This window comes from Siphateles boraxobius, unplaced genomic scaffold, assembly GCF_051911475.1.
Source record: "Siphateles boraxobius isolate OS27281-9 unplaced genomic scaffold, OSU_SipBor_1 27, whole genome shotgun sequence".
Classification (NCBI taxonomy): domain Eukaryota; kingdom Metazoa; phylum Chordata; class Actinopteri; order Cypriniformes; family Leuciscidae; genus Siphateles; species Siphateles boraxobius.
The window spans coordinates 498,744-525,000 of NW_027508887.1; the positions used below are offsets into that span (position 1 = coordinate 498,744).

The 26,257-nt window shown below is 37.8% G+C and overlaps 2 protein-coding genes across 5 annotated transcripts in view; one reads left to right on the forward strand and one right to left on the reverse strand.

Moving 5' to 3' along the window:
* Nucleotides 1-665: 665 nt before the first annotated feature.
* crygm4 (crystallin, gamma M4) lies at nucleotides 666-4,265 on the forward strand. Its single transcript, XM_077245617.1, has 3 exons — nucleotides 666-830; nucleotides 1,912-2,151; nucleotides 3,953-4,265. Exons 1-3 carry the CDS (start codon nucleotides 771-773, stop codon nucleotides 4,220-4,222), a joined length of 570 nt encoding a protein of 189 aa, XP_077101732.1. The 5' UTR covers nucleotides 666-770; the 3' UTR covers nucleotides 4,223-4,265.
* Nucleotides 4,266-5,209: 944 nt separating this feature from the next.
* The window catches only part of orc4 (origin recognition complex, subunit 4), a 24,700-nt gene continuing 3,652 nt past the window's right edge, over nucleotides 5,210-26,257 (reverse strand). For all 4 annotated transcript variants that reach the window (XM_077245591.1, XM_077245590.1, XM_077245592.1 and 1 more), the window contains 10 exons: nucleotides 23,885-23,960; nucleotides 23,709-23,794; nucleotides 23,577-23,625; nucleotides 21,810-21,961; nucleotides 13,428-13,601; nucleotides 12,129-12,215; nucleotides 8,645-8,753; nucleotides 6,454-6,549; nucleotides 6,300-6,367; nucleotides 5,210-5,479 (listed from right to left, as the gene is read on the reverse strand). In XM_077245591.1, the coding sequence (XP_077101706.1) occupies nucleotides 5,297-5,479; nucleotides 6,300-6,367; nucleotides 6,454-6,549; nucleotides 8,645-8,753; nucleotides 12,129-12,215; nucleotides 13,428-13,601; nucleotides 21,810-21,961; nucleotides 23,577-23,625; nucleotides 23,709-23,794; nucleotides 23,885-23,960 (1,080 nt within the window). In that variant the 3' untranslated portion in view covers nucleotides 5,210-5,296. The remainder of the gene's footprint in view (nucleotides 5,480-6,299; nucleotides 6,368-6,453; nucleotides 6,550-8,644; nucleotides 8,754-12,128; nucleotides 12,216-13,427; nucleotides 13,602-21,809; nucleotides 21,962-23,576; nucleotides 23,626-23,708; nucleotides 23,795-23,884; nucleotides 23,961-26,257) is intronic.

The following is a 26,257-nucleotide window of genomic DNA, read 5'->3' on the forward strand; positions in this document are numbered from 1 at the left end:
TAGATAAGCTAATAAATAATGTTTTTTCATATTTTTTTAAACGCCCCATTCTAATGTGCCGTGTCGAGTTATTAGTGTCATAATTCAGTCACTGCAAAGTTCATCAGTTACGAAACATCTGAGTGAGTTATAAGCAGAACTGAACACAACATTCAGATTAAATCAGCTTTTTGTGCTCATCTGACAGTTTGTGGTTAAACCTATAAGATTATTGAATATTAATATATTATTGAATAACAGTCTTTTAAACCCTCTGATCTTAAATATCCTGATAACTTGAAGTTCATAATATTCTGTTGCAATCCAGGAAAACCAGCAAGAGAACAGAAATGCTTAAACTTTTTTTTCAAACATATTTTTTAGCATTTTGTTGAAATCCTCAATAATTATTGGGTTTAATGATGAGATAAGGTAGTCAGTGTTTTAATCATTTGAATGTCTCACTTTTTCAACGTATTCATCTATAATAATGATTATCAAATATATAAATCCCACAATTACTCAGGCAAAACGGTGCTAATACAGATATTTTTGTGACGATATAAATTTGAGTATTGTTCAGGATTTATATCTTTTTTCTTTATATTGTACTATGTCTTACTGTGTTGATGATGGACTAATCTTCTAAAACATTCAGGCACAAACTGCATTCGATGCACAACAGTTTTTGTTGCTGGAAGCCTGTGATAGATGCAGAAACGAACAGAAAAGTTCTCTTGCTTGTTCATCAGCTTTGATTATTTGAATAACAAAAAGCTATAGCAGAGCTGATGAAGTATAAAAGCTCCAGCGGTGGATCTCAGAACGCCACAGAACCAGCCATGAACAAGGTAAGCACATCTCCTGTTCACATTCACTTATCAAAACATCCGTTCAAAACGTTCAATCTAAAACCGTTTGTCTTCGTTATGTGAATGTTAATGAAATTTAAACATGGATTTTATTCTTCAAACATTACGGGAATGTTACTTTTGAATGTTTTCTGCCGTTCTAAAAAGTAGCTATATTTAAAGAAAAACAATATCGTTCTATAATGTGTGAGTGAGAACATTATTAAAGACCAGATAACTTTGAACGAACGCTCTATTAACGTTATATAACTTTGAGAGAACGCTCTGAGAATGTTTTTCTAACGTTCCCATAGCGTTATTTCCTAATGTTCTCTGAACGTTTTTTTTAAACGTTTGTATTTGTGGTTATGAAATCGTTAAGAAACATTCCATTTGGTCTTTTTCTATTAGGCTACTTTTGAATATTCTCTAAACGTTCTGAAACAATTCGTAACATTTAGAAAAATTTTAAGATCATCCAACTAAATGTTTCAGAAAAAAAACGTGCAAATAACGTTTTTGTGCTAATGTTTTGAGGAAATTATCAACTCTTTCCTCGCCAGCATTTTTTTTAAATGTTGCCAGCAATAGCATTTTTGATAATTTTTTACAAAATGTTCATTGCCCCCATAATATTTTGTTGTATGAACATCTGAACATGCAAACAAAAGAAAGAACAAAGCATTTTTTATACCAAAAAAACCCAAAATGTTTTATTTTAGCTTCATGCATTCTTTATAAACACTTGAATGTGTGTAAGTCTCATAAAAAAAGTAACATTTTGAGCAAAAAACTAAAACGAGTTTTAATGTTGATGATCATGTTCTTTTACATGTGCGTCAGCAATGCTTCTATCGCTGGTTTCAGCTTGTTTTGATCAGTAGATTCAGTACTCTTTCAGATGATGAGTAACAGCGCCACCTACCGTATAACCGTGAAAACACGGAGGTTAGGCAGGGAAAGAGTTAAAGACCAGATTGCTAAAGTTCTATTAACGTTCCTTGAGAAACGTTTGCTCGTAACTTTGAGAGAACATTAGCTGGGTCTCCTAATAAACATTGATGTCTGTGCTGTGGTCTAGATAATCTTCTACGAGGACAGAAACTTCCAGGGCCGCTCGTACGAGACGAGCACTGACTGTCCGGAGCTCAACTCGTTCCTGAGCCGCTGCAGCTCCTGCCGCGTGGAGAGCGGCTGCTTCATGGTCTACGATCGCTCCAACTTCATGGGAAACCAGTTTTTTGCTCGTCGAGGCGAGTACTCCGACTGCAAGAGACTGGGCCTGAGCGACTCCATCAGATCCTGCAGGAGCATCCCTCAGGTACAGCCCTCAACTCTGGGTTAGGGTTAAAAGACCAAATACTAAATAAAAACATTATCGAACTAAAATATTTTAGGCAAGCAACATTCATTTAATTGAAATAAAAAATGACATTTTTGAACTAATCAAAACCTTAACCCTCTTCGCGAGTCGGTCAAATATGTCAGACATTTTTTTTATTTTATTTCAATGAAATTAATGTAGCCTACAATATTTTAGTTCGTAGTGTTTTTTTATTTAATATTTTGTATTTTTTAGGGGATTTTATGATAACGAATTATATTTACACTGTATTTATAGTCCATGGGTCTCATTCATGAAACATTCGTAAATATACGAGTAAGAGTGATTTGCGCGTAAAGAGACCTTCCCGAAAACTCTTCTCCTGATTCACAAATACTTCATAAACGTCAGATGTGATAGTCAAATGTGTATGTGTGTGTGTGTTAATGAATTCCAATCAGTCGTAAAAGGGATGCGCGTGCACGTTCATTCTCAATTACCATAAATCCCGCCCATTAAATCCGACTACTATATATGGGCAACATATTATGACATGAATGCGAATGAAAAAAAAATTCTCAGATGCAGAAATTGAAGTTTTATTATCAGAAGTTCATTCAAAAAGCCACATTTTATTTTCAAGCGTACATAGTGGCGTTTCGGGTCCTAAAAAAAAGGAAGCTTGGCAGCATATTACAGATGCAGTTAATGCAGTTTCATCTGTTAATCGAACATTCCCAGAAGTGAGAAGAAAATGGTTCGACATTAAGCTTGAGAGCAAAAAACGAATTGGTTAACTTCGGAAAAATAGTATTCAAACTGGAGAACGACCACCATCGCAGATGCTATTACTGGCTCTCCTAATAAGAAAAAACGTATGTAATTACTAGGCTATATATAATATTTTTTCAAAATGCTGTGCAAAATATGTAGGCTACCCGATTAAGGTGAATTAAAATGCAGCCTTATTAATGAGCAAAACGTTCGGGTGTTACGCGCACTATTACGCGTGGCTGGAGCAGGTGTAGATTCCTTGTGTACCAACTAACATTTGGAAAATACGAACATTTTAATGAATCCGAAAATTTACGCCAGAACCACTTTACACACGATTTACACAAAAATTCGTTCTGCTCGTGTTTCATGAATGAGACCCCATGTGTTCATATATTCAGTATAGACCTGAAAATGGAATTTTCCATTAAACTGTCGTAAATCTTAAATGCTTAGAGCAACAGACTTATGTTTGATCTTTTTTTAAAAACGGCACTTGACAGATTATTGCTGAAGTGAAAAAAGTTGTAAAAAGTGAAGTTAAAAAAGTTAGATTTTTACATTTATTGTTATGAAAAATGTTATGTAAATTTTAATTTTTATATGAAATATATATTTTCAAAAACATGTTTTTCTCTAAAACTGAGAAAATCAAAGCCATAAATCTAAACAAGTTGTGTTGAGAATCTGAGGTTGATATGTCAGTAAATGAGCGTTCAGTGAGAGTGTGTTTGGCTGCAGTACCGAACGCTTCCACTAGAGGAACTTTTTTTGACCGCGAGATCAAGTGTGACTTTTTTTTCCAGGACCATTTAACCTGTTCGAATCACGTCCATGATTTTTTTTGTTCACACAGCAGCAAGTGCCAAAACCTTTACCAAATTTCATACCATTTCGATGAAGAAAGAAAGAAAAAAAAATTTCAGTCAAAAATGACTGAGCAGCACCAGAGGGGGTTAACTGTCATTGATGCATTGTGTTACATCAATAGCTCAAGACCTGTTGTGTTTGTGTGGTTGAGCAGCACAGAGGAGCTTTCAGGATGAGGGTCTACGAGAGGGAGAACTTCGGTGGGATGATGCACGAGCTCACGGATGACTGCGAGTCCATGACGGAGCGCTATCGTCTGGCTGAGATGCGGTCCTGTCACGTGATGGACGGGCACTGGCTGATGTACGAGCAGCCTCAGTACCGCGGCAGAATGATGTACCTGAGACCCGGAGAGTACAGGAGCTTCAGGGACATGGGCTTCAGGTTCAGCTCCATGCGCAGGATCATGGACCCCTGCAATTAATCATGATCAATCAACAAGCAATTAAATGACCTTCACAATTACATACTCTTCGTTTCGTTGTGTTTGTCACATTTAAAGCTCATCCTTCCCTCGGGTCATTTTGAGTGTTCATCAAGACTCTAGGACTTTTGTTGCACTTGAACCACAAACACACAATTTAAAAAAAAAATGGATTCGAGGAGTTTTGTGGTTGAAATTTAAAAAAAAGTAACAGATCCTTTACTCGCGGGTCAGTTTGACCCCCTTAGGAATGAATGGAATGCTTCAGTACATAGAAAAACCCTAAAAATGCTACAACTTTACCAAAAAATTATTTTATAGTGTCTACATGTGTATCTGAATGCATACTGAAGAGAAACTGACTGTAGGACCCAGTGGAACAGCATGTTTGCTGCATATAGTCATGAAATATAATACATGATTTTTTTCACAAGAGGTCGGCAAACACACCCAATTTAAGATATTTTGAGCTGAATTAAAAGGTTTATGCATGCAATTGTGAGTTATTTAGAATTTAAGTTGAAAGAATGTGCATAAATTACTATTTATTTATTAATCAAATCAAAATTTGTAATTTAAAGGTACATAAAAAAATAGAAAAATCGCATTACAAAATAGAAAAAATATTATTAAAATATACATTCTAAAAAAAACGAAGTATAATTTTAGGGCTTCGGGTCATTTTGACCGGCGAGGGAATGATGCGTCACAAAGTGCGAGGGAAGGATGAGGGGAAGTTCAGTGAAAGGTCTTAATGAAACTATTTGATGGGGAACACAGTTTGAGTGTTTCCTGAAGAGAGTTCGCTGTAGAAAAAGGGAACGTTCTTAGAAATTTAGTAAATGTTCTGGCAAGATTCAGTTCTACTAATGTTCTATCAGTCATGTGGTCTTTTTATGTTCTCCAAACGTGAGCACAAAAACATCATCTATACATCGTTCATGTAACCAGGAGAGTCTTTGAAACAAAGACATTACAAATTAGCAATTATATTAACTTATTTTTTTATTGCAAATACAAACTATACAAATACATTTTACAAAATGCTTATTTGAGCAGTTAAAGAGGGCCGTGTCATCCGAAAGCCGAGAGCGCCCACTGCTTGACGTCTGTGGGGCATTGTGGGTATTTCTGCAGCGCCTCCATCAGCTGAGTGTGTTCCAGCATCAGCTTCATCAGCTGATACTCACGCTGGACTTTACACACACCCGAGTCTACAGGACGAACCAGCTCCAGCTGCAGGAGATGCTCAAACGCCTGAACACACACACACACACACACACACACACACACACACACACACACACACACACACACACACACACACACACACACACACAGAAAGAGACACAAAACACACACACACACACACACACACACACACACACAGCGAAACAGACAAAAACACACACACACACACAGCGAAAGAGACACAAACAGGCACACACACACACACACAGAAAGACAAACACAGGCAGACACACAGAAAGAGACACAAACACAGACACACACACACACACACAGAAAGAGACAATCACAGGCACACACACACACACACACACACACACACACACACACACACACACACACACACACACACACAGAAAGAGACACAAACACAGACACACACACACACACACACACACACACACACAGAAAGAGAAAATCACAGGCACACACACACACACACACACACACACACACACACACACACACACACACACACACACACACACACACACAGAGAGAGAGACACACACACACACACACACACACACATTAAAGTGTGGATACGGTCAAACACAGTACAGTAAAAGTATCCTGAATGAAATGAGAGTCTGTTCACAGATGTGCATCAGATCAACACAGAGATTAGAACAGAAGGAATAATTCAAACCTTATTCTAAAATATTTCACGTTCTGCACGTGCAACACTGTACTCGTTCTGTACACACGTGCATCAAACCAAAGACCCACACTGAAGCCTTCCACACGTTACACCACCAGTGTGAAGTTATGAATGAGTTATGAGTGTTTGATCAGGCTGACAGTGAAGATGATGATACACTCGACTGACCTTCATCACCACCGGCTTCTCACACTTATGGATGGAGTGAGACTTCCTCTGAATGAACTTCTTAAACTCTGAGGGAAGGAGGGAATCACACTCATTTGAGCTGAAAATGAACATTCACACATAAAACACTTTAATGTGCTGAAGGACGTCCTACCGTTATGAACCATCTGGAAATTGAAGGGTTCTCCATCATACGTGTCATTCAGATGTTTCATAGCAATGATCAAACACAGCTCTAGAATAGACAGACCTGGAAGAAAGGCACTTGAAGTTAGAGAAGAGTGTTCCTGTTTACACCTGATCACTTCATGTATTCGCTGTAGGGCTGTGACGATACACCAAGCCCACGATTCGGTTCATATTATGATTTTTGACCCACGTTTCGATACAAACCGCAATTCTTTTTTTAAAAAAAGGGGGGGAGATTGAGGAAAAAAATAACATTTGAAAAACCTACAGGTAAATCTTCTATATATATATATGTGTGAGTCTTCATTTTCTTTTGTTTTCCTACTCCAGTTAAAACTCACTAGATATGTTTATTCTGTGCATTTTGGGCACGTCTTGTGTGAAATCATATTTATTTCGTCCATCAAAAGCGTGCTTTCACTTAATTGAGCTTGAAAATAGACTCGGCGCCGAAAGCCGCGCTTCACTGCTGCTCCCGCTCCCGCTGTTTATCCTCAACTAGTTTTGTGGTGTAGGTCTACATATTTTATGTTACCTTCAAATAATACTAGTAGTAATTTGAAGATGTGGTAGCATTGGATCTGGACGGGAAGGATAACTGGGAGTTGGAAGGTGTGTGTCAATTTTACTCCTCCCAAAATGTTAGAAAATAAACGTGTGAGAGCGTGTTATAGGCTATGTGTCCTATTATAGCCAGATATGACGGCGCTATTGCAGTACGCATCACCGCAGATTAATCTGTGTCTCTTCATCGAGCCAACAAAAACTGCTGCAAATAAAATGCTCATAACACAATCGTCTTCATTAAAAGTAGTGCGACTACATTGTTTTGAGACTTTTTTTTTTTTTACATGCCCCTGCTGTCATTCTTTTGAGCATTTTCATATGCCATACATCAAAACAATCCTTACGCCCCCAATTTGAAGGTTATGCATGTAATAAATCAATAGTAACTGAATAAATAGATTAAAAGTGCAATCGTTTTTTTTCTACATATTTTATTAAATACAAAAGTATCAACCTCAAACTTGTCAGTGCAAAAAAACTTGCATAAAACACTTGTAAAACTACACACAAATGATTTGAACTGTTTACATAAATTAGTTTGTAAGAGTTGTGGAGTCAAAATGAAGAAGCAATGATAAAAAGAGACGATAACGACAGTAGAACGCAGTAGAGATGCATATACAGCAAATGGGAGTCAAAAGCCGCAGCTTGTGTCGTCACAACATGGACAGACCCTGGGGTCATAGTGCACAGAGCGTTCTATGAGCCATCGGAAAACGTAACTCAATCGCAGATCTATAGAACGCGTGCAAAGACGTGCAATGCATTTAGTGTTTTTATTGTAAACGCATATTACGCAATATGTACAGACTCATTAGAGGATGAAAACAACGCAACAGGAGCATGTTAGAGGCTTGATCTGAACGTGTAACGTCTCAAAAAGAATTTTCCAGCTAGCCATTTGGTTTCAGTTTCTATCGGCTCTTAGACAGAGACACAAACGCGGTCTTAAAGGGTTAAAAGCGCCGTATAAATGACGGTGACTTGACTAAATGATCTTATACAGGGCAAATTCGAAAAATTCGAATATCGTGCAGAAGTTCATGTATTTCAGTAATACAAATTAATAGGTGAAACTAATATATTTAGTATATATAACTATATATGCATGATTATACTTTTCAGAGGGCCGACATTTCTGTATTTAAAATCCTTTTTTTTATTGATTTAATGTAATATTCTAATTTTCTGAGATTTTGAATTTGGGGTTTTTATAAGCTGTAAGCCATAATCATCTAAATTATAACTTTTGCACGATATTCTAATTTTCCGAGTTTCACCTGTAGGTGATGCCGCTCTCTCTCCTATTGCGATCTTTGATTTTGAAATTAGCTGATGATCAATAAAATGCAGCTCATATCTGTTGCTTTCGCTGACGTGCACTTCATCACATCTGCATATAGCGCGGGAATTAAGATCAGATTTATATCCGTTTTGCGGTGACACATTTATGTGGGCAAGTGTAAACGGAATTGTTTTGACAAATCAGACGGCAATCTGATCCGTAAAAACACATGAAATGATCAGGTGTAAACATAGAAATGAGGTGTAAATCATGTAAACATCAGTGTCGTGGATCAGAGTCTCACCGTGAAGGACGTTAGCTTTAGAGTCGGCGGAGATCATGCGACCGGCCTCCAGTAGATCAGACTCACGGAGAGTCGAATGAGAGACACACACTCGACTCACAGCCAGAAACTACAACACACAAACACATGTTCACACTAGGGATGTCAATTTACACAAATTCCCATGATCGATCTGTGTTTAAATTAGCGATCAATTAATTGTTAGCCTTAAAGCTACAATATGTAGTTTTAGTCCGCCGCTAGGGGTCGCTAACCTCTTACAATAACAAAGGCGTAGGTTGACGACGCATAAGTGGAATTATGGAACTTGTCATTATGCTTAATCTAATAATGTTTATGTATGAGTGAATACATTAGCCGCGTTTCCACTGTCGGGCCAGGGCTAACAGCGAGCCGAGCCGAGCCAGTGGCCTCAGGCCTTAAGCACCGGGCTTGCGTTTCCACTGCCGGGCCAGTAGCCCCGCAACGCTGCCCTAAACCCCGCCCCTAACACGCCTTTCTGGATCAAACTTCATATAACCCAACCCATTTCAGCGGGTATTATGAATTTATTTATTTTTTAAGTTAGGAAGATAGCATGTATATTAACTCACCGGCCGTGGCTGCAATAGTGTCCCGACTTGTCTCGCGAGTCGCCACTAACAGAGGGACGGTGACCCAGCACACCGTCCATCAAGTCGAACCATGGAAAGTTTCTTCTCTGAGCTCCGCTTTGTCCATTGTGCGTTTTAATCGCCTTGTACAATACTGCGCCCGCAACTTTTTTATTTTTTCCCGAACTTGAAGTGTTGCTCGCTGAATGCTTAGCTTAGAAAATTCAGCAACGATGTATTTTATGACGTCCTCGTTTCTTCACACGCCGTCAAATTGACGTTGTACCCTTTCTTCTGCCAAAATGCTCAGAAGAGCTTTGGTATCTTCGACAGACCAGTACTGGCGATTCTCCATTTTGAGCAGCGATTATTTTGCGCGATATAAAAAAGTGAAATGTGCATCTTGCCGGCTTTGGCGCAGACCATAACTTTCCCCAACACCGATAAACTCCGCCGTTTACCTCGACCACGCCTCTAGCCCGAGCTGGCCCCCTTTGGCCCAAGGTATTCGACGGGCCAGAAATCCTGGCTGTTGGCCCCGAGTATGCCCCGATCAAGCCCCGGAAGTGACAGTGGAAACGCGACTGGCCCTGGCACGCACTAGCACGGCTCGGCCCTGGCCCGGCAGTGGAAACGCGGCTATTGATGTTTTTAACATGACTGTGGCTAATGAGAGACAGATATCAGCGCCACACGCTAGTCCCGCGGATATAAAGGAATGAGGACATTTAATTCTACCGAACTATTGTTACCCGCAAGTGCTGAATTACACACAGTTCAGTTTATTAAACTTGTGAGGAAACGCAGCGTGTTTCACTCGGTCTACACTAAACTGCATTTGAGTTAAAAGTTATAATGTTATTCTGTGTTAGTTTGTCTGTATGAGACTAGCAGTAAGCTAGATCAGCATTAGAATAACATACTGATCATATTCTAACATTTCATCATGTTGAGCTGTATAACATTGATTAGTTTAATGTACATTTGCTCTCCTGTATAATAAAGCTCATGCATGAGTGGCGTCTCTGTCGAGTGGAAGTTAGTCGCGGACGCTAACGCTAGCTCTCGGCATCTCGAAAACGCCACGCTGATATTGATCCTCGTTTTATTTCTGCTTTTGTCCCAAAGTCTGCTTGCCATGGTCCACAATGTTTGAACGAAACAACAGCGTGAGCGTGCCGCTAGAGTAACGCAGTTGTAGACGTCTGTCGCCATGGTTACTACGGCAGTACGATTAGAAACCAGGGATAATGCGGATATTACGTCATTGACAGGCGACAAGTGAACACAGACGAGCCATTATTTAAAATCGGAATTTCTCTGAAATTAAAAATCTTTGGGAACTTTTGGGATATTTTAACTACACAACTGCAGGAAATATATCACACTGTGCAAGTGATTTTTGGATATTTTACTCTTAAAAACATCAACGTTTTCACTCATCCATAAACATTATTAGATCTTTAAGCATAACGACAAGTCCCATTATTCTAGAGATGCTCCGATCAGCATTTTTGGGGCCGATCACCGATTACCGATCACCAAAATCATGATCTGCCGATTACCGATCACAGAATGGCAGGGGAATGGGAATCTTTTATCTATAATCTAGCAGAGTTTGCACCATTTGTAGAAATGTGTTTATTTAATTGTATTTAGAAAATGCAGATGTCTTAAGGCTACTGTAGGCCAGCTTTCCCAAATAATGCAGAGTAACATTAAATTATTCCAAACAAAGAGGGGTCAGGCAGACCAACACACATCAGATCAGCCTAATGGGAGGGGATCAAGTTACACTTAGGCATATTTGGAAATTGTAGCCTCTTAATACACCCACTACATTTACTAATTGGCAACAAAATGTACAACTTGTTACACCAAAACTGGCTACTGATAAAAGGACAAAACTATGGCAAGTTTTTTTCTGTTATTATGAACGTCTGATGTAGTTGAGCAGAATGCTCTTTTATGAAGTTACTTCATTAAATGACATATCTAATGAGATTATGCCTGAAAAGGTTTTGGATTTTTTTATCATATGTTCATTTATAAATATATATATTGTATAAAATGCCTTCTTGTTTTGTTTTGTTTTATTGTATTTATATGATATTTGTATTTTTATAATTGAATTTTTGCCATGAAAATAGCTTTGAATGCTGACATGGCATTAAATAAAATAATCTGAATCTGATGTAATTGAGGAACCAACTACGTCAGATCAAAAAAAATAAAATACCACCACCACTTTTGAAACATCTCGCGGCACGAATGTACCAATACAAATAAATAAAAACATCTCCAGTTAACTCAGACTATTCATTTTGTTCATTAGTTAAATAAGAGGCGATCTAGCGCTGAAATGTTTTTTTATCAAGTGATCAAAGTGCTCGTTGCCGCAGCGATCAGAGGCGCAGATACCGCGTTCTGTTGTGGCTCGCGCGGTGCACGGTCTTCACTCGGACGCGCGCTTCAATCCGTTGGGAGACTCCCTATTCGTTCCGGTGAAGGAGAACTCATGTTGCCACTGCCAAGCTCCACTCTGCTGTTGTGTACCCGTGCGCCACGCATGCAGGTGGGAAAAAGTCGCGCGAGTAATTTACGTCACGTGATCAGCTTTTTTGATCGGCGCTTCTGGGGTTCGCCGATCAATCTATTTTTAGCCAATATCGGCCGATCATGATCGGCGTCCGATCAATCGGAGCATCCCTAATTAATTCTGCTTATGCGTTGTAAACCTACGCCTCTGTTATTGTAAGAGGTTAGCGACCCCTAGCGGTGAGCTAAAACTACATATTGTAGCTTTAATCGATTGTTGATATCCCTAATTCAAACACAGGCGCACAATTCCAGATCTCCAGCTGAGGTCTGAACAAGAGATAAACACTTACCAGCAGTGAATGCAGAGAGCGGAGATCTTTACTGGAGTTAAAGGTCCTCTTCAAAACCTCCTCAACACACTTATCTTCACACAATCTCTACAGGAGAACAGAACGAGAGCTGAGAAAACTGACTGTATGTATACAGTTAAAAACATCCCATTATTAAATGTGCTCTTTTTAGTTGATGTGTGAACAAAACTTCACTAAACATTATAGTAGCGCCTGTCTTCCATTAATAACAGTAAGCTCTTGTAAGCAGCTTTACAGAGATAACAGGAAATTAATGCAACAAATTTCGTGTCAGTGTCAGAGTGAGTTGCACCAATAAGGATTATATTAAACACAGTTTAGAGCTGATCTAGGATTTGTTGAGCTGGGCTTTTGGTTGCACCACTTTATTTTAAACACAAATTGACAAATCAGGGATAAGAATTTTAACCTGCATTTATGATTAATTTTCTACGCCATGATGGATTTGACGTTAGTCTTGATTAATTGTTACGCAGAGAGTGTGCTGATAAAGCAGGAAATGAAAACATTATTCTGGCAGCGTGTGTGGATTTCAAAAGCCGAAAAATATATTTATAGTAGGCCTAGCCTATCAATTAATGCAATAATATGGCAGTATATTACATACGACAACAACCGAGATAAGAAAAAAACAACAACAACTGGCATGCATGATTCACGGAGTGAATATTGAATTTAATTCACGTTTATTTGTATAGTGCTTTACACAATACACATCATTTCAAAGCAGCTAAAGGGAAAGTGCATGAGTCCATATTACAATTCAGAGTCTGTTATCAGAGGAAACTGTCGAAGTTATGTATTTCTGAAATGTGCATATACAAATCACAGTTAGCAAAAAATGTATTAATTTAAACAATGTAATAATTTAATGCAGAAACAATGAGCTCATTGAAGTAATGAATACTTGTGAATACAGCCACATATTTTAATTGTTGGTGCACTTTATTTTAATTAAACCTCCTTACCTGCAAGTTTAAAATTAATCCCTAATTGAGATTTAAATATGAGTTTAAATTTATGATTGCAACAGTTAATCTTTCTTAAATATTAATTAAATCCAGGATCAAATTGATGGTTTAAATGTAAACCTGCTTATTTTTAAAAAAAGGTTTAATGTTGATGCAACAGAACTATTAGATAAACCTTGATTGAATCTAGATTTAAGATTAATCCTTGTTGGTGTAACCCACTCACTCCAGCTTAAGAATTTTCAGTGATGGTTCATTTTTGTTGTAAACAAAGTGATTAATTTGGAGATGTTAGTAGCATCTGTACCGTGACGCTGCGGTTCCACTCGTTGGAGAACCGGTGATCCGGGAAGTCCTGAGGCAGACGGAGCCGATCGAGAACCACATCCACATACTGAGCGAACGACAGCGAGCTGAAGAGATGAATCTGTCTGTGAGAGAACCGAGACTTCACTCGCTTCTCCAGCAGCTCCAGCACGTCCTGCAACACACACACACACACACACACACACACACACACACACACACACACACACACACACACACACACACACACACACACACACACACACACACACACACACACACACACACACACACACAGATGCACTTTTATGATGGACAGATGCACTTTTATGATGTATAGATGCACTTTTATGATGGATGGATAAATACACTTTTATGATGTATAGATGCACTTTTATGATGTATAGATGCACTTTTATGATGGATAAATACACTTATGATGGATAAATACACTTATGATGGATAAATACACTTTTATGATGGATAGATGCACTTTTATGATGTATAGATGCACTTTTATGATGGATGGATAAATACACTTTTATGATGGACAGATGCACTTTTATGATGTATAGATGCACTTTTATGATGGATAAATACACTTATGATGGATAAATACACTTTTATGATGGATAGATGCACTTTTATGATGTATAGATGCACTTTTATGATGGATGGATAAATACACTTTTATGATGTATAGATGCACTTTTATGATGGATAAATACACTTATGATGGATAAATACACTTTTATGATGGATAGATGCACTTTTATGATGGATAGATGCACTTTTATGATGGATAGATGCACTTTTATGATGGATAAATACACTTTTATGATGGATAAATACACTTTTATGATGGATAGATGCACTTTTATGATGGATAAATACACTTATGATGGATAAATACACTTATGATGGATAGATGCACTTTTATGATGGATAGATGCACTTTTATGATGGATAGATGCACTTTTATGATGGACAGATGCACTTTTATGATGGATAGATGCACTTTTATGATGGATAGATGCCCTTTTATGATGGATAAATACACTTATGATGGATAAATACACTTATGATGGATAAATACACTTTTATGATGGATAGATGCACTTTTATGATGGATAGATGCACTTTTATGATGGACAGATGCACTTTTATGATGGACAGATGCACTTTTATGATGGACAGATGCACTTTTATGATGGATAGATGCACTTTTATGATGGATAGATGCACTTTTATGATGGACAGATGCACTTTTATGATGGATAAATACACTTTTATGATGGATAGATGCACTTTTATGATGGACAGATGCACTTTTATGATGGATAGATGCACTTTTATGATGGATAGATGCACTTTTATGATGGATAGATGCACTTTTATGATGGACAGATGCACTTTTATGATGGATAGATGCACTTTTATGATGGATAAATACACTTTTATGATGGATAGATGCACTTTTATGATGGATAGATGCACTTTTATGATGGACAGATGCACTTTTATGATGGATAGATGCACTTTTATGATGGACAGATGCACTTTTATGATGGACAGATGCACTTTTATGATGGATAGATGCACTTTTATGATGGACAGATGCACTTTTATGATGGATAGATGCACTTTTATGATGGATAAATACACTTTTATGATGGATAGATGCACTTTTATGATGGATAGATGCACTTTTATGATGGATAGATGCACTTTTATGATGGATAAATACACTTTTATGATGGATAGATGCACTTTTATGATGGATAGATGCACTTTTATGATGGATAGATGCACTTTTATGATGGACAGATGCACTTTTATGATGGATAAATACACTTTTATGATGGATAGATGCACTTTTATGATGGATAAATACACTTATGATGGATAAATACACTTTTATGATGGATAGATGCACTTTTATGATGGATAGATGCACTTTTATGATGGATAAATACACTTATGATGGATAAATACACTTTTATGATGGATAGATGCACTTTTATGATGGATAGATGCACTTTTATGATGGATAGATGCACTTTTATGATGGACAGATGCACTTTTATGATGGATAGATGCACTTTTATGATGGATAAATACACTTTTATGATGGATAGATGCACTTTTATGATGGATAGATGCACTTTTATGATGGACAGATGCACTTTTATGATGGATAAATACACTTTTATGATGGATAGATGCACTTTTATGATGGATAAATACACTTATGATGGATAAATACACTTATGATGGATAAATACACTTATGATGGATAAATACACTTTTATGATGGATAGATGCACTTTTATGATGGATAGATGCACTTTTATGATGGATAAATACACTTATGATGGATAAATACACTTTTATGATGGATAGATGCACTTTTATGATGGATAGATGCACTTTTATGATGGATAAATACACTTTTATGATGGATAAATACACTTATGATGGATAAATACACTTTTATGATGGATAAATACACTTTTATGATGGATAGATGCACTTTTATGATGGATAGATGCACTTTTATGATGAATAGATGCACTTTTATGATGAATAGATGCACTTTTATGATGGATAGATGCACATATTCTAAACCATCCGAGGTAGACTGACCACAAGCTACAAGATTGTGAAACGAAAGTTTCTGCTCTATAAAAACCACAAGTCAGTATAAAATCAACCTTGTTTTAAGAAAAACGTATTTTATTTGCGATCTTCTGGAGAAATACTATACTACCCACAATCCTAAGCATAACACTGACTGAGGTCTCTGATTTGTCGAACTCACGGTTACCATGGCAACGTTTACCGCCCCCACGAACGGCTTAAAGGGATAGTTCACCCAAAAATGTAAATTCTGTCAGTATTTACTCTCCCTCATGTTGTTCAACCCCGTAAGACCTTCGTTCATCTTCGCAACACGAATTAAGATATTTTTGATTAAATCTGAGAGCTGGATCACTCCTCCATAGGCTTCTAAGGGATTGAAACTTGTTCCCCGAAAAGTTATTGAAGACATCGTTAAAATAGTCCAAGTGACTACAGTGGCTCAATCTTAAGTTTATCAAGCGACGAGAATACTTTTTGTGCGCAAAAACAAACAAAAATAACGACTTTATTTCAACTATTCATTTCCTTCTCTGTGGGCCTCGAGTCAGTTAGCGTAGTGTGATAGCGTAGTGAGTTAGCGTAGTGTGATAGCGTAGAGCTACGTCACACGTAGGCTCACTATTGGCCACGCTGGTCATGTGTGATGCGTGTGACGTACAACACAGAAGCGTACGCTGTTACACTAGTGAACTCACTCGAGGCCCACAGAGAGGAAAATTAATAAAAATTAAAAAAAATTAATAAAATAAAAAAATGTGTTTGTTTTTGCGCACAAAAAGTATTCTCGTCGCTTGATAAACTTAAGATTGAGCCACTGTAGTCACTTGGACTATTTTAACGATGTCTTTAATAACTTTTCAGGGAACAAGTTTCAATCCCTTAGAAGCCTATGGAGGAGTGATCCAGCTCTCAGATTTAATCAAAAATATCTTAATTCGTGTTCTGAAGATGAACGAAGGTCTTACGGGGTTGAACAACATGAGGGAGAGTAATTACTGACAGATTTTACATTTTTGGTTGAACTATCCCTTTAATAATTTAAGTCGAGGGGATGTTTGAGCTGTTTATTTTAAGTCAGCCCAGACAGCTGAAAATATACTGCGCTAATCAGTTAAGCAGAGAAGTTGCCGTCCGTGAAAGGGCGAGGCTATATTACAGTAATTGTATATAGTTTTATCAAATATGGTTGGATGATTTCTATGTTGAGCTGCCTGTTCATGAAGCTGAAAGTGCACGTAATAAAATAATATACCATTGATGCAAACCAACAGGAATCCTTGCTTTTTCTGCTCCATTATGTTTAATATGGATAGGGCCCCATATTAGTTATTGAAACGGGCCCCCGGATTCATAAGGCCGCCACTGCATAGGAATAAATGAAAACATGAACAAATGCAGCATTTTGAGAATAAAATGTCCGTCCTTCTACATGACACTGCTTGAGACTAAAAACATGAAGTTTCTTTCAGGAAATCTTTCTGGTCCGTCTACGCTGTGGGATCGCAAGACACAACGACCCAACGACCCAACATGAAGAGTGAGTTATGCTGTTTTCTGTTCCCTATTACACCATTACACTTCAAACTCTGCATTTCACCGCAGTCATAGATACAGATCTTTTGTGTGTCTCTAAACAACTGTTACGTAAATGAATTACAGTTGATAAGTAGTAATTTTAAGTGAACGGTGAGATGATTCATGCCTTTTTTTATTCTCTCCACACCAATACTCTGACTCCAGTGTTTTAGGCGTCTGTCTTTTAGGTTTGATCCAGAAAACAGACGTTGTGTTTTATGTCTTAGTATTTTGTTCTCCTTTTTTTTTATTATGAAAACTTGCAGTTTCTGTTCTCATCAGCAGAATACCAAAATGTTTTAGCATATCGTAAATTTCAATAGTTAGCTAGAAAATGCAAGTGAACTGTTTATTACTGAGATAACTTACAGTTATGTGTGAAACAAGCTCAGTCACATCCGAGCTGATTCTAGTGTATATGGAAGAGTTATCGTCCCGCGTGTTTAACAGTGCTGGTGTTCTGGGCCTCATGAGCGTTCACACCAGTCACAACCATAGACATAATAAATACATAGACGCCCTATTGGCCGCTTTGGAACGTTGCTGCGATACGTTAACGCGTCCGCCATTTTGCTGAGGGCAAGACTGCGCTGCAAACAAATGCAAGTAAAAGGGTGACCTGCGGTTTTCCTGGATAAAAACAATAATAACGTTTACATTTATCAACCGATTTCAGTGGTTTGTACGTGGTGTACGTTTCTATTACTAATTATATAATGACCAAATACAACCAAAAAAAAAAAGTCAGTCTTGTTTGTGAAAGGTAATTCCCCGAGACCTGTTTTCAATTGTGTGGCGATTTGTACAGCCCCACGCAGCGCACAAAACAGGCATTTTTCTCAATTCCCATAATGAGAGGTATGGGAAAGTTGCCCTCCTTGATATGGCGGCGCCGTTGACGTACGCTCCAGCAGCCAATAGGGTGTCTATGTATTTATTATGTCTATGGTCACAACGGTTTCACTGCAGTGTATTTCATTGTTTCATTGTAGCATGTAACAGTTTGGAGACATTTTTTTTTGTTTTTGTTTTTTGCACTTTTCCTGAAACAAACTGTTTTAGAAACTGTTAACCATGTGATTGCACTTCTGTGTGTGTGTGTGTGTGTGTGTGTGTGTGTGTGTGTGTGTGTGTGTGTGTGTGTGTGTGTGTGTGTTTTCCTAACACTTTGCAAAACAACTGTTTCCTAGAATCTGCTGTAATGTTAGTGAGCTCGAGGTGTTCCCGGCTTCTCTCTGATCAGATTAGACAGAGCTCCCATGAGTTTTGGGGTGTTACGTGGATATCGAGCGCAGCACAAGGAACTCTTAAATATTTCATCTAATAAAACATCTATGTAGTGTTTTGAAAAACACCTTAAAACAAAGGTATAAAGACATCTTTCTATCAGAGACCTTCACAATCTATGGTGTAAAACAAAATACAGCGCATCAGTGTACAGCGATTTACCAGCAAATTACTTTATCACTTTAGTTTGAAGAAAAAACTGGTTAATCTCAGTAAGTGTGTGTTTTATGACAGCTGAAGGTGTCACATCATTAGAGCATTACTCCTGAATTTGGTATTTAAATAAGATTTTGGATAGTAATAAAAAAATAAAAGACATTCTACAATTCTAGTGTTACAATGGCTCCTGAAACATCTAGAGTAATGTGTGTAACACACATAAGAACAGCAACAGCCGAACAGTTAACAAGCTGAAACAGACGAAGAGCTCCACAATCCACGCCAGGAAATGAGCTTGACAAACTTTCTACATGAAGATTTTCTGGAACCGCACTTTCTGATGATCGTATAGGAAGATTTGTGTTTGACAAGGGCTCTCTCACACACACACACACACACACACACACACACACACACACACACACACACACACACACACACACACACACACACACACACACACACACACACACACAAACTCTACGCTATGGAACCTTATGAAGATTATACACTGAATGTGGTTATCTGCTTTTGACTGCTATAGACTTGCCATTTTTCTACACCAAACAAAAAATAAAATAATTGGTGCAGAAATTTGTGTTTCAATTGAGAAGGTTTGGCATTCCAAACAAATGTCAGTTTCCATAATGCACATTTCCTCTGTCTCAGGGTGATACCGGGTTAATTTATGGCAATTACATGGATAAGTCTTATGCTGTCCTAAATACATGAATGACAGCAGCAGCAGATTCTGATTCTGACAGATGGAGTTTACATATACGGTGAAATTAAACACTGTTTTGTTTTTACAATATATGCACTTAATATTCAGAAATTGTGCATTGGTCAGTAAACCTTTTTTTTAACCTATTTATAATTCTCTGTTATTTCTATGTATTGCAGGATGAAATGTCTATGTATGAACTGGACAATACAAATGAGACTTCACTTACACCACAAGTAAGAAAAGAGACCAGACATGTGTTTTTGTGCATTTGTTGACCAATAGGATTTAATTACCACAGACACCACAGTCACATTTCTACTCGAGCACATGTTCGGTTATGATGAAACAAATGCAGAAATAACCGAGACAGAAAGAAACAAGCTTGCAGAGCAGACATACCGTTTTCTCTGAATATCAATGAATGATCAGACTGTATTTCTGCTGACTGTGGGCTTGTTTTAGTCGAGTGTTTGGGTCTGTCACCGTTTTTTCCAAATGTTGAGGTCATGCAGGGTAAGAAGTGATGTGAATGTGACCTTATGACCATAGTTTGGTAAGAGTTAACATTATCATGTGCTTTGCATGTGAAGTCATCATTACTGAACATGTGCTCGGTAGAAATGTGACTGTGGTTATTAAAGGGATAGTTCACCCAAAAATCAAAATTCTGTCAGTAATTACTTTCCCTCATGTTGTTCAACCCCGTAAGACCTTCGTTCATCTTCGGAACACGAATTAAGATATTTTTGATGAAATCTGAGAGCTGGATCACTCCTCCATAGGCTTCTTGAGGGATTGAACTTGTTCCCCAAAAAGTTATTAAAGACATTGTTAAAATAGTCCAAGTGACTACAGCGGCTCAATCTTAAGTTTATCAAGCGACGAGAATACTTTTTGTGCGCAGAATACTTTTTTGTGAGACAAATCGCCTAGTCTCAATCTGCATTGTTTTTGTTATTTTGTTTTTTTTTATAACTTTTGCTCACGACATGCTATCCGATTCCATTAATTATGCTAAGCTAAGCTAGCGGTGGCGCTGCCAGACTAAGACAATGCCTGCACTGAGACAAAAATGCGTTGTCCACCTATCTAAATGTATGGGAGACGGTGAATAACCCCTATTTCAAAAAACGGTGGCGTGTTCCCCTCTGGGGTCCTTCGTTTCAGAGTCACACTCAGGACCTTCGGGTCCAAATGGGCCGGAAGGGTGGGATTCATATTTATTAAAAGAAAATCATCATTTTTTTTTACTTGTTTTTTATAATATTTTTTCTTTTCTTTTTTGGTGTTTTGAGATAATTTTATGATTTAGAATTAATATTTATGCAATAAATATTACCCATTTCCCCCCAATTCCCCCCCCCCCATTGAATATAATAGAAAATTATAAAAAAAAAATTTTTTTTTTTTTTTTTAAAGCTGTATTTCATTTTAGAGTCAAGCCTAGACCTCATGAAAGCAATTTTTGAAATGAGATGGATGCCATCTGGTGGACAAACTGAGCATTTTAAAAATGCAAAACACATATGAAATCTGAATTTTTTGGTTTGTTTATGTATAAAAGTGTGTGTGTGTGTGTGTGTGGATGTGTCTTTTTTGCACTCTTGATGTTTTATAGATTCACCCCTTCACTGTTGTGTGCTTTTTTTCTGGATCGTGGCTGATTTGTAGATTGTACGCACAAAAAAACTCGGTATTTTCACATTTTTGCCAATTTCCCATTCATTTCCTATGCCGGGTCCATTTGGACCCGAAGGTCCTGAGTGTGACCATTTTTTTTGCAACCACTTTGATTATTCAATACCTGTCCCCAATTTTTTTGGGTGTTCATATACCAAGTACCAAAACCCTCACCAAATTTCAGACCATTCCGATGAAGCTATGATTTTTAAAAAATAAATATTTAAATGTTTCGGGTCCATTTGGGCCGAAGGACCCCAGAGGGTTAAGCGTGTTGTTGACTCGTGTGTGTGTGTGTGTGTGTGTACGCACCAGTCTGCAGGTCAGTCCCACCACAGCGACGGGCGTCTGCGCAGACTGGGACACGTCCAGCAGGTTATACAGCAGCGTCTGGTTCTTATGATGAGCGAACAGATCAAACTCATCCAGCAGGAACAGCACAGGACGACTGCTGCTCCGGTCACCTGACAGAACCAGAACAGCACGCCACGGAGAGAACACATACAATCACTTTCGTTACTTAATAAATACAACTGAAATAAAATATTAATATTGGATGAAAAACTAGATGGAAAAGTAAAAATGTTGCTTTGACAGCTAAATAAAGTAGGGTTAAGTTGAAGTAGTAAAATTACTTAAAACAAATTAGAAATATGAAATATTTCAAATTAGAAATATTAAAATAAAATAAAAGTCTTAAAATAATACAAAATTAAAAAAAATGACTAAATGACTAAAACTTTTTTTTTTTTTTTACAATACAGACAATACATTTATATATAGTGCATAACTATTCACCCCATTTAGTGAAACCTAGAGTACATAAGTGAAAGGGGGATTATAGCGGCATGTACTGAGTGTGACACGTAACATAGGGCACGACAAGGAGTCAGACAAACAACAACAGAAAAAATACACAACTTGAGCAAAATTATTATTATTATTATTATTATTATTTTAAATTACTAAAACTTTAATTTAAACAAAAATAATTTCAAATGAGAAATATTAAAATAAAATAAATAAAAGTATTAAAATAATAATACAAAAATGTCAAAAATAACCAAATTAATAAAAGTTTAACTAAAATTAAAAATAAAAACTGGTTCAAAATATGAAAACATATTATAACAGTATATAAATACTACTACAATAACACTGATTAGGGTCGGGTATTTGAATTGTAGCGTTTCCGATTCTGCCTTTCCTTATGATTCCCATTTCAGATTCCAATTCAGTAAAAAAACATTTATTCTGTATCTTTTTTCAAAACATTCTATTGCAGACTGAACAACAATCCCATCAAGCATTGCGAACAGTATAATCAAATTAAAAATTATGGAGAAATATAACACAAGTCATTATATAAATAAAACAATATTTATATTGTATAAATATAGTTTATTTCAAAATATCCATATATATTTAAATATTTAAGTATCTTGAGAGTATAAGGAGATCGGCTCGATTAAATGGGCAGAGGTAAAGAGCTCTTTGGCACATTTTTCTTATTTTGACTCTCTGATTGGTGGAATATTCTGTACTGCATCATGGGCATTGTAGTCCCCCCCCACGTATTCCGCTGTTAAACACAATTATTTTAAAACAAGTTGAAATAATGCAGGCTACAAAAGCAAAAAAGTCAGATTAAACTCATAGCTCACAGAACATTTACATTTATTCATTTAGCTGACGCTTTTATCCAAAGCGACTTACAATTTTTTTGTATATATGTCAGAGGTTGCACGCCTCTGGAGCAACTAGGGGTTAAGTGTCTTGTTCAGGGACACATTGGTGTCTCACAGTGGATTCGAACCCGGGTCTCTCACACCAAAGGCATGTGTCTTATCCACTGCACCATCACCATCATTTATAAGTTATCTATAAAAATAAATGCATCTATGCAGTATTCGTGCACTATTAAGAGGAAGCTTTCATTGCCGAACTGAGTTCTTCTGTGTCTTCTTGCGCTTGGATGGTTTAAAATCACATTAAAATGGGCACATTGGAATCAATAAGCAAAATCTAAATTTCATTTTATAACAAGTATCCGATTCCAGAACAGTGATGAAGCCTCACCTTTCTTGAGCGCTTCCAGAAGAAAAGCCAGATTCTCTGCAAAACTCCCCTAAAACACAGAAAAACACACTTTTTCAGTAAATAATGACAGAACGTTGTTTTTTGGGTAAATGACATCAACGTCACACTCACAAACACTTTGTCTCCTACGACGTTCTCCAGGTGCAGCTGGCGAGTGATTTCCTTCAGAGCGATTTTGTCGTCCGTCTGCAGAAGACCTGCGCTCAGAAAACCGGCATGTAAAGATGTAATGTCTCTGTCACAGTTTAACACTCACAGCAGGAACTCACACACACGCATGAACTCACCGTTCAGCTCCACCAGAAGAACATTCTTCTGCACCTCCTTCAGACTCATGAGCTCTCTGAGGACACAACCCAGCAGCTGCACACACACACACACACACACACACACACACACACACACACACACACGCGCGCACACACATACACACACGCACACACGTGCACACACACACAACACACGTAAGCACACACGCGCACACACACACACACAAGCACGTACACACACACACACAAAGTACAGAATTAGTATTATTATTTATATAAATATATTATATAACAAGTGAGGACAAAATTAATATTTAAAACTTTATAAAGTAGAATAACTAGCTTCTGGCCAAACAAACACACGGATCTGACTAAAGGCCAATTTATACTCCTGAATCGGGAGTGCACAGTAGGTACGGCGCAGCATACGCACAGACGTGTACCATACGCCGTAGCCTTCGCATTACACTGACGCGCACCTCCTCAAACATGTAAGATCTGTGATTGGTCGGCTTGGTAGCATTGCGTTTCCTCTTACGCATTTCCGGCATGTTCTTCTGCACCGCCCGCCATTTTTAAATTCAGTGAAAACTCAGTGAAGAAACATGGAAATGGACCGAGTGACCGAACGATGAGCTCCAACTCCAACATGACTCTCTTTCAGTCGCCATTGCTTGTAGTAGCCTAAACTCAAAACAGCCGCGAGGAATCTAAACACAGTGGAATATTAAAACCCTCCCCCGCCAACTAGTGTTTCGGCGCTGTAACTGCAGAACAACACAGACATAACGCAGAAGTATAAATGCTCACGACGGCGTCAATGCAGAAGTATAAATTGGCATTTAAGTGTAAAGCGCAACTTATGCGAGTAATGCGACGTACTGCTGATATTTACGCTACGGTACTACGTTAATTCCGATGTCATGAATTTCGCAAGTTGCGGTTTTTACGCAAGTAGAGTCTGCGTTTGGTCGGAAGCTAGAAATTTACTTGGTAACGTTTTAAATATGAATATTCTTCTTACACAAACTCATCGGTTTGCTTCATTAACCCACCAGAGCAGTGTGGAGTTTATGACGGATGGATGCACGTTTATAAAGCTTGGAAGAGCCATGACATTTTTTAATATAACTCTGATTGTATTCGTCTGAAAGAAGAAAGTCATATACACCTAGAATGGCTTCAGGGTGAGTAAATCATGGGCTAATTTACATTTTAAAGTGAACTAATCCTTTCAAGGGACTGTCAGTAATTACTTTCCCTCATGTTGTTCAACCCCGTAAGACCTTCGTTCATCTTCAGGACACAAATTAAGATATTTTTGATGAAATCTGAGAGCTGGATCACTCCTCCATAGGCTGCTAGGTAATTAAAACTTGCCCAGAAAAGTTAGTAAAGACGTCGTTATAATAGTCCGCGAGATAATGCGCGAGAACTGAGAAGAGGACGCTAACGATCATTTGATGGGAAAGTGTAAAGGTAAGCCATTCATTTTGCTGCATTTGTGAGGCACTTTTACGCTTTCTCGTTGGTTTCTCACGATTCGGACATCCAGGAAATGCACACTTTACACGAGACCCGTCTGCTTCCTCATCTCAGTTCTCACGCATGCGTCGCGCGCGGCTCTCGTGAACTCACTCAGACGCACACACTGAAGAAAATCAATAGTTGAATAAAATCGGTATTTTTGTTTTGTTTTTTCGCACAAAAAGTATACTCGTTGCTTGATAAACTTAAAGGTGCAGTGTGTGATTTCTAGCGGCATCTAGTGGTGAGGTTACGAACTGCAACCAACTAAAGTTACGGTGGCCGACAGGAAAATATGTCGTCGTCTGAGACCGCAGAGAGTAGCAGTTCAGCAATGAGGTTTCTTTACAAGGATAAATTAAGAAATTATGTTTACTTAATTATTCAGTAAAACGATATGTTATTGCGAATATTATTATTACTTGTTCATCATAGTGTCAGTGTTTTATTCGCTGAACTAAGCTTGCTTCCTTCTCAACATAGTAACGAAACGCGTTTGTCCGTTTAGGGCCACCGTAGAAACATGTCAGCGCATTTCAATGATCGGGAACCCGCGGTGTGTGTAGACAGAAACTGCTCATTCGAAGGTAATACAAATATAACGGTTCATTAAGTAAGGTCTTTATACACCGGTGAAAACTTCTTTTTCAAGGTAGTGAGGAAACGCGCTCTGTAGTATGAGGTGCCCCTAGGGACATTATTCAGAATTACCATGCATTTACATGTACTTTTCCTCTCACATACACATATGAAACCAAATTCATTCACATACTATAATGAAACGCTCACACACATACAAGTGAAATGATTTTGCAAACAGCTGAAACGCTCTCATACATACAACTGAAAATATTACGCTCACAC